This window comes from Procambarus clarkii, chromosome 54 (assembly GCF_040958095.1).
Source record: "Procambarus clarkii isolate CNS0578487 chromosome 54, FALCON_Pclarkii_2.0, whole genome shotgun sequence".
Lineage (NCBI taxonomy): Eukaryota > Metazoa > Arthropoda > Malacostraca > Decapoda > Cambaridae > Procambarus > Procambarus clarkii.
In genome coordinates this window covers 10,478,711-10,488,286 of record NC_091203.1, presented here as the reverse complement: position 1 = coordinate 10,488,286, position 9,576 = coordinate 10,478,711, and the positions used below count along the sequence as shown (strand labels likewise).

At 39.6% G+C, this 9,576-nt stretch overlaps 2 protein-coding genes across 2 annotated transcripts; one reads left to right on the top strand and one right to left on the bottom strand.

The window, feature by feature from the left end:
• Positions 1–748: 748 nt before the first annotated feature.
• LOC138352517 (uncharacterized) lies at positions 749–1,857 on the top strand. The gene is made up of 2 exons (XM_069305014.1): positions 749–783; positions 961–1,857. Exons 1-2 carry the CDS (start codon positions 772–774, stop codon positions 1,588–1,590), a joined length of 642 nt encoding a protein of 213 aa, XP_069161115.1. The 5' UTR covers positions 749–771; the 3' UTR covers positions 1,591–1,857.
• Positions 1,858–6,500: 4,643 nt separating this feature from the next.
• On the bottom strand, positions 6,501–9,576 carry LOC138352665 (uncharacterized). The gene is made up of 2 exons (XM_069305237.1): positions 9,419–9,576; positions 6,501–6,963 (listed from the first exon to the last, which is right to left on the bottom strand). The coding sequence occupies exons 1-2, from the start codon at positions 9,574–9,576 to the stop codon at positions 6,501–6,503; spliced, it is 621 nt and encodes a 206-aa protein (XP_069161338.1).

The window sequence follows — 9,576 nt, the reverse complement described above, 5'->3', positions numbered from 1 at the left end:
ACAAAAGTTCCAAGTAGCACGGGCTATTGTGAGCCATAAATGTTATACATTATAATTTATAAATTACCTAATAAAATTAGTAATTTATTTTTTGTTAATTAATTCAAATTAATTAAAAAATATTTACAATTAAATTTTAATTACTTGAAAAGTAATTCAAAGAAAAAGTAAAACCTGGAATTAATAAAAAAAAAAAATTGTTTTAATGTAGTCAGTAAATTGTATTAAAGTGTATTACCAAATTCGCAAGAATACTTAGATTTGCCTAACACTATATTACTTGAAAAGTCTAGCACATGTTGGAATGGAATTAGGTTTAAGGCTTTTAAACCGAGGAAAGTATTAAAGCTACAACATGAGATTACTTGCGAACCACTAAGCATATTTCAGTATGGAACATAATAAATGACCAAGGTAAACTATCCTTGTATATACCAAGTATGCAATACTTGCTAAGATTAACAAGGAATCGTAAACAGTGCATTCTCTTAACAAGAAGTAAAACAAATTCATATATTTAATATTTGGCATTTAACTAGGGTTTTATATTTATTAACCTAAAGGAAAAACTTATAATATAATATGTAATTGATTATATATGGAAAAATTTAATAAAGAGATAAGAAACATATTAATTACAGCTTTCTCAGTGGAACGTCATTATAACACTATATTACGATTCAAGGACCCAAGGATCAGGTATAAAAGCCCGGCATCACTGCTGCAAGACACACCCGCTCAGCTGTGGCAACAGCTAACCAACTTTCAGCCATGAAGCTCTTGGTAAGTTGCACTAACATTCGGACTCTCTGATATTGGTTAATATTTAATGCAATGTATTACATAAAATATCAAGAAAAGTAGTTGTCTTTTCGAAGAATATTTCATTTACGTGAATGACAATACAGTACTTTACTGCTAAATATTTTATGACTGTATGTGTGATATTTTCATATTTAGGTGTTTGTGATCCTGGCAGCTGCCGCTTGCGCTTCTGAGATTGAGAAGCGAGATGCGGAGCCCAGTTACGTGACGAGCAATTACGGTAGTGCTTACCCTGCATACATTCCCCATTACCACAATGGAAAGAGGTCTGCCGAGCCAGAGCCTGAACCATCATACCCAATTTATTCCTCCGGCCTTCGATATGGTTATGGCCACCGTTACTACAAGAGGTCTGCCGAACCAGAGCCTGAACCAGTGTATCCTCTCTACTCCGCTCCCCGTCACAGTTATCGCCGCCATTTCTACAAGAGGTCTGCCGAGCCAGAGCCTGAACCATCATACCCAATTTATTCCTCCGGCCTTCGATTTGGTTATGGCCACCATTACTACAAGAGGTCTGCCGAACCAGAGCCTGAACCATCATACCCAATTTATTCCTCCGGCCTTCGATATGGTTATGGCCATCATTACTACAAGAGGTCTGCCGAACCAGAGCCTGAACCATTGTATCCTGTCTACTACGCTCCTCGTCACAGTTATCGCCGCCATTTCTACAAGAGGTCTGCAGATCCTGAACCATCCTACTCAGTCTTCTCTAATTATGGTTACCGGCCACTAAACCCTTATAGTCACCACCTTTACTAGATTTCTGCTGATTTAAATGACAACATCTCTACTTACATTTAGGCCTACGGGAAATAAAAAAAATATGGTAAACCATCTCAACAATAATTTTCAGACTACGAGGCCTACATGACAAACAATTGCAAAGATTGCGCTCATCGCATGGATTACTATCATTATGACATCCATGAGCTGAAATACACATTACATTATTTAACAAGTTTAATGTTGTTTTGTTGAGTGTTCTGTTGTACAGCAAAGAAATAAATCTATATAATAATTGTTAAATTTATTATTAATTATCATTTGCATCAATAATATCATAGTGATATAATAACGCTGAAAACGATTCAATGTGTTTCCGGTTGGTTGAGATGATTAAGATGTTTAATGTTGATATGGTTAATATATCTGGAAGAATATATTAACTTCCGTCAATAATATTGATGAAAAAAAGATGTATGTAATTAATTAATTTTATAGAGAATATACTTGTATATATTGCGATTTGGTATTGAACCAAGGAAACGATTTCCGTGGAAATTGTTGCTTGCTTTAGGAGGCATGCGAAATAGACGTATATTTAAATACACAATACACATCTAATAACATTTTGACAAAAACTAAATTCTACATAACAGTTTGCTATAAAATACAATACAGTAAGTTCAAATTGAGATGTCAGCATTTAAATATTTTTAGTATTTAAATGTATTTATATTTAAATAAAATTAAATATTTATATTTAAGTAAAATAAAAATCAATATATATTTTTTATGTATACTTTACACAGACGTTAGGTGGATGGAATAGCATTGGATGGGAAGGGGCCGCGGCTCGCCGAGTCAAAGCATCTATTTTATAAATATTGTCGGTTCTTTCCTCTGATGCAAATATGGGTAAAATACGATAAAATTTACTAAGACTCGCATTAATGTAAGGTTAAAGTGATATTAGTTTATCAGTAGAGTATTCTGAGTGTTGATGAAATATATTTACTGACAGTCTTACACGAAAAAAATAATTTCAGCCCACGAGAGCTAGTTCACTGTACTCACCTATTTGTGTTTGCGGGGGTTCAGCTCCGGCTCTTTGGTCCCGCTTCTCAACTGTCAATCAACTGGTGTACAGATTCCTGAACCTACTGGGCACTAACATATCTACATTTGAAACTTTGTATGGAGTCAACCTCCACCACATCACTGCCTAATGCATTCCATCTGTTAACTTCCCTGACACTGAAAATGTTCTTTCTAATGTCCCAGTGGCTCATTTGGGTACTCAGTTTCCACCTGTGTCCCCTTGTTCGTGTACCACCCGTGTTAAACAGTTTATCTTTATCTACCCGAATGGAGCCGAGCGGACAGCACGCTGGAACGTGATCCTGTTTCCCCGGGCGCCGGCGAGAAACGATGGACAGAGTTTCCTTCATCCTATGGTCCTGTTACCTAGCAGTAAATAGGTACCTGGGAGTTAGTCAGTTGTCACGGGCTGCTTCCAGGGGGTGCTCGAAATCAACCCTGTCAATTCCTCTGAGAATATTGTATGTAGTGATCATCTCTCCCCCTACTCTTCTGTCTTCCAGTGTCGTGAGGTTCATTTCACGCAGCCTTTCCTCGTAACTCATGCCTCTTAGTTCTGGGACTAGCCTAGTGGCATACCTCAGAACTTTTACCAGGTTCATCTTGTGCTTGACAAAGTACGGGCTCCATGCTGGGGCTGCATATTCCAGGATTGGTCTTACATATGCGGTATACAAGGTTCTGAATGATTCCCTACACAGGTTCCTGAAGGCAGTTCTGATGTTAGCCAGCCTCGCATACGCCGCAGATGGTATTCTCTTGATGTGCCCTTTAGAAGACAGGTTTGGTGTGACATCAACTTCTAGATCTTTCTCTTTGCCCGTTTCATGAATGCCTTCATCTCTCATTCACTATCCTGTATCTGACCTCCTGTTTCCACAGTATAGTTTTATTACCTTGCATATACTCGGGGTTAAACTTTAGTAGACATTTGTTAGACCATTCATTCAGTCTGTCTAGGTCATCTTGTAGCCTCATATTATCTTCCTCCGTCTTAATCCTCCCCATAATTACTATCCTGTATCTGACCTCCTGTTTCCACAGTATAGTATCATTACCTTGCATATACTCTGGGTTGAACTTTAGTAGACATTTGTTAGACCATTCATTCAGTCTGTCTAGGTCATCTTGTAGCCTCATATTATCTTCCTCCGTCTTAATCCTCCTCATAATTTTTGCATCATCAGCAAACAATGAGAGGAATGAATCTATTCCCTCTAGAAGTTCATTTACATATATCAGGAACAGTGCCTAGTGCCACTCATGCTGTAAGTAAACATGCTGCCACAATGACAACAAAAATGAGGCATGGTCCGGGACTATGCCTCGGGACGCATGGTCCGGGACCATGCCTCGGGACGCTAAGCCCCGAAATCAACTCAAGGTAACCTTAAGATGCAGTATATAGCGTATAAAATATAGGCAGGAAAAATGTGGATAATAGAATAAAAGAACATTATATGAATTGAATAATAAGTAAAAGTCTAAACATAATAAATATGATTTTTTCAATAGAGCATAAAACATGTCATCCAATCATTATTTAGAGAATAATTATTGTTCATATGCGTGTTAAAGGAGTTTTATAACACAATAAGTATAGTTACTCAGAATTTGTCAGGAGCCGCATGAGAATAACAATAAAAACTATGTTTCAAAAATTGTAGGAAATTCAGGAGTTTGTATCAGGTGTTACCATCACGCCTCAACACGGAAGATTTCACTGACGCCTTTGAGATAAATTTAGCTCTGATGGCTTCGTGCCGCGGCTAATTTGTCAAACAGAATGTTTAATTTTATTGTGCTTATTTGAGATGGCCTGTAGAGCCTTGCTGGAGAGGTTAAGGGTGTGGTGAGCAAATGTTTGTTGAAGGATGGATGGATGGGTGTGATAATGTTTAAGATGGATGTGGTGAGCTGAGCAAATCCACAACGGCCGTAACGATGGTTCGAACCTACGTCCGAGAGAATCCCAGACGCTGCCTTAATCGACTGAGGCAGTCGATTAAGGCAAGGAAGCGTCTGGAATCCTCTCGGACGAATGTTCGAACCCTCGTCACTGCCCTTGTGGATTTGTTCATTTGATGCATCACGCTATTGTGATTTCTGTTTGCGATGGGAAGAGATTATGAGTGACACGAAAGTGGTGTTGGTATAGTTAGGATAATGTTAGGTAATGTAAAGGGTGTGTTAATGTGAGAGAGTGGTGAGAAAGTGACGAAATGTGTGGGATGGGTGAGACATTGGGTAGCCATAATATTGGTGGGGCGAAATAGCCTATGCAATGGGTGTAGTATTCACCTAGTTGTGCTTGCGGGGGTTGAGCTCTGCTCTTTCAGCCAGCCTCTCAACTGTCAATCAATCAACTGTTACTAACTACTAGGTTTTTTTCACACACTCTCACACCCAGGAAACAGCCCGGAACAGTTATCTAACTTCCAGGTACCTATTTACTGCTAGGTAACAGAGCCATCAAGGTAAAAGAAACTTTGCCCATTTCTTTCTGCCTGGTCCGGGAATCGAACCCGGGCCACAGAATTACGAGTCCTGCACGCTGTCCACTCAGCTACCAGACCCGGGTGAGTGTGTAGTGTAGTGTGGGTGAAGTTATCTGAGGAACTGGTGTAATAAAGTGTCGATAAGGTGACTTCTGGGATAGATGTAATGTAAAGGGTGAGGTCAAGTAGTGTTCTGGAAAAATCAAATTAGTTATGAGCGGGCAAAAGCTGGCATTGATTAGGTAAGGTGGCAAATTGTGGGTTCTTGACCTTAACGAGCGGCATACTATGCAGAAGAATGTAATTTTGTTTTCGAAATTATATTGTAGCAATGTTTTATATCAACATATAACTACAATATAAACTGACATAGGTGATTACACGGGTGAAGATATGTCTTAAGTACTAATATTTGGGAAATGGGTTGTACAAGATTCAGCGTGAGTTTGAAGCACAAGGTAGGAAACAATGAGGATAAAACTAGGTACTTTTTGGTTTTACTTTTGAATAATGCCTCATAGGCCTAAATGTAGGTATAGATGGTTGGACAATATTCATTAGGGAATGAGTTCCATAGACTGGGTTCTTTTATTTGCATGGAATGTTTGCAAAGATTGTTTCAATATTGGGATATCAGAGAGATTTTTATGTCTGGTAAGGTGCTCAGGGGTTCTGTTACACCTATCAAGTAACAGTTTTAGACCATGATTAGCAGTTAGGAGAAAGTATTTGTACGTGTAAACAGCACATGAGAATGTGTGGAGCGAATGTATGTTTATCATGTTAAGGGACTTGAACAGAGGGGCTGTGTGTGTTGTCTTCAGACAAAACACAAGAGCCTGTTATAGTTCTGATAGCAATTTTTAGCAGAGCGATGATGGGGTTGAAGTAATTTACAGTGGTTGAACACCATGCACAGATACCGTATGTAAGATAGGAAATGATTAGGGCATGGTATAATGAGAGTAGAGTATTGTTAAGACATCTTAACCATGTCAACCAACTAGTAACATACTGAATCGCTTTCAGCGTCATGTTCCCAAATGGATATTATTGATACAAATTGTAATTAATAATGATACAAATGGTAATTAATAATAGACTTAAAGTCATTATACATAAATATTTCTTTACTGTTCAACATGACACTCATCAAAACAACATTGATCATGTTGCAACCATTAAAAATGTAATTCAGTTCATTTATGTCATGGTGATCCTAGCGATGAGTGCGATCTTTGCAACTGTTTGTCATGTAGGCCTCATAGTCTGAAAATTTTTGTTGAAAGGGTTTGCTTTCCCATAGGCCTAAATTTAGGTATAGATGGTGTCATTTAGATCAGCAGAAGTCTAGTAAAGGTGGTTGCTATAAGTGTTTAGTGGCCGGTAACCGTAATTAGAGAAGACTGAGTAGGATGGTTCAGGATCTGCAGACCTATTGTAGAAATAGCGGCCATAACCGTGATGGGAAGCATAGTAGACCGGGTACAATGGTTCAGGCTCAGGTTCGGCACACCTTTTGTAGATATGGCGGTCATAACCGTGATAGGGAGCGTAGTAAAAAGGATACGATAGCTCAGGCTCTGGTTCTACCGATCTCTTGTAGAAATGGCGACCATAACCATGTCTTTGGCCGAAGGAATAAACTGGGTATGATGGTTCAGGCTTTGGCTCGGCAGACCTCTTTCCATTGTGGTAACGGTGAATGTATGCATGGTAAGCACTACCGTAATTGCTCGTCACGTAACTGGGCTCCGCATCTCGCTTCTCAATCTCAGAAGCGCAAGTGGCAGCCACCAGAATCACAAACCCCCTATATATGAAAAATCACAAGAACAGTTATATAATATTTAGCAGAAAAGAACTCTATTGTTATTCTTGTACATGAAATTTGCTATTGTGTCAGAAATTGTAAAATTATTTGCTATTGCGTCAGAAAAGTGTCATAGAAAGATTATATCTAAAACGTTTGGTTGTATATACACACTTGAAAATGTGTAATATTCGTTGAAAAAAAACAAAAAAATAAATCTACCTTTCTATTTAGGCTGCAATACTGAAACTTGGAACAATTGCAGCCCTTTTCATATACAACTAGTCAAAAAATATTGGTTGACATTGAACAACTTTTAATAAACTAATCTAATACCTCTTTAAAACATATATCTTCACCCGTGTAATCAGCTCTCTCAGTTTATATTGTAGTTATATGATGATATAAAACATTTCTACAACGTAATTTTGAAAATAAAATTGCACCCGTCTGTATAGTATGCCGCTCGTTTAGGTCGAGAACCCACAATTTATCCCTCACCTAAACAATGCCAGCTCTAGCCCTCTTATAACTAATTTGATCTCTCCCCATAACTACTTGACCTCACGCTCTACACTACACCCATCCCAGAAGTCACCTTGTCTATACTTTATAACACCAGTCTCACAGATAACTTCACCCACACTACACTACACCCATTGTATAGGCTATTTCACCCCACCAATATTATAGCTACTTTATATCTCACGCATCCCACACATTTTATCACTTTTACACTAATCTCTCACATTATCACACCTCACACATTACCTAATATTATCCACACTATACAAACATCACTTTCGTCTCACTCATAATTTCACGTCACCCCATCCATCCTAAACATTATCACACCCATCCATCCATCCTTCCATAAACATTTGCTCACCACACCCCAATCTCTCCGGCAAGGCCGTGAAGAGGATTCGAACATGCGTCCAGGAGCATCCCAGACGCTGCATTAATCGACTGACCTACGACATGGTTAAAAGAGTTGAAACCGAAGTTCTACTGAACTTACTAGATCCCGCAGCCTCTCCGAGACACAAACCAGGGTTTTACAAAACTCCCCCACGCACTCGAGCTATGTCAATAGGCCGTTCTCCCTCTTCGCCCTTGCATCATTACACACAGAAATCACAATAACGTGTTGCATCAAATGAACATATCCACAAGTGCCGTGATGAGGATTCGAACCTGCGTCCGGGAGCATCCCAGACGCTGCCTTAATCGACTGAGCTACTACATAATTAAAAGAGTTGAAACCGAAGTTCTACTGAACTTACTGAAAGTTAGACAGCTATTCCAGGTTGTTTCCTGGGTGTGAGTGTGTGTGAAAAAACCTAGTAGTTAGTAACAGTTGATTGATTGACAGTTGAGAGGCTGGCCAAAAGAGTGCCGGACCAACCGGGCTGTGGTGGGTATGTGGGCCTGCGGGCCGCTCCAAGCAACAGCCTAGTGGACCAAACTCTCACAAGTCAAGCCTGGCCTCGGGCCGGGCTTGGGGAGAACTCCCAGAACCCCATCAACCAGGTATCAACCAGCAGAGCTCAACCCCCGCAAGCACAACTAGGTGAATACTACACCCATTGCATAGGCTATTTCGCCCCACCAATATTATGGCTGCCCAATGTCTCACCCATCCCACACATTTCGTCACTTTCTCACCACTCTCTCACATTAACTCACCCTTTACATTACCTAACTTTATCCTCACTATACCAACACCACTTTCGTGTCACTCATAATCTCACCCCACCGCACACAGAAATCACAATAGCGTGATGCATCAAATGAACAAATTCACAAGGGCCGTGACGAGGGATCGAACCTTCGTCCGAGAGGATTCCAGACGCTGCCTTGCCTTAAGCGACTGCCTCAGTCGATTAAGGCAGGGTCTGGGATTCTCTTGCACGTAGGTTCGAACCATCGTCACCGCCCTTGTGGATTTGCTCACCTCACTACATCCATCCTAAACATTATCACACCCATTCATCCATCCTTCCACAAACATTTGCTCACCACACCCCTAACCTCCCCGGCAAGGCTCTACAGACCATCTCAAATAAGCACAATAAAATTAAACATTATGTTTGAGAAATTAGCCGCGGTTAGAAGGCATGTGAGCTAAATTTATCTCAATGGCGTCAGTAAAATCTTCCGTGTTGAGACGTGAAGGTGAGACAGACTTGAGACAAACTCCTGTATATCCTTCTTGAAAAATAGTTTTTATTTATAATTCTGACGTTATACTTATACTTAAGCTTATACTTAAGCTCCTGGTAAGTTGCACTAACAATCCTTATTAACCTCTGATATTAGTTAATACATATATTATAATGTATTATATTAAACATCAAGGAAAGTGGTAGTATTTTCAAAGAATATTTCGTATACGAGAATGACAATACTGTACTGCAAAATATTATATGATTCTACATGTAATTTTTCATACGTAGGTGTTTGTGATCCTGGCGACTGCCGATTGCGCTTCTGAGATTGTGAGAGATGCGGAGCCCAGTTACGTGACGAGCAATTACGGTAGTGCTTACCCTGCGTACTTTCACCATTACCACAATGGAAAGAGATCTGCCGAGCCAGAGCCTGAACCAT

Bases quoted from the DNA above. Each gene is read 5' to 3' on its own strand.
- LOC138352665 (XM_069305237.1), bottom strand. From the start codon at position 9,576: ATGGTTCAGGCTCTGGCTCGGCAGATCTCTTTCCATTGTGGTAATGGT. The intron at 6,964-9,418 runs GTATGAAAAATT...TTTCATATATAG, and splicing joins CCAGGATCACAAACACCTAC to GGGGTTTGTGATTCTGGTGG.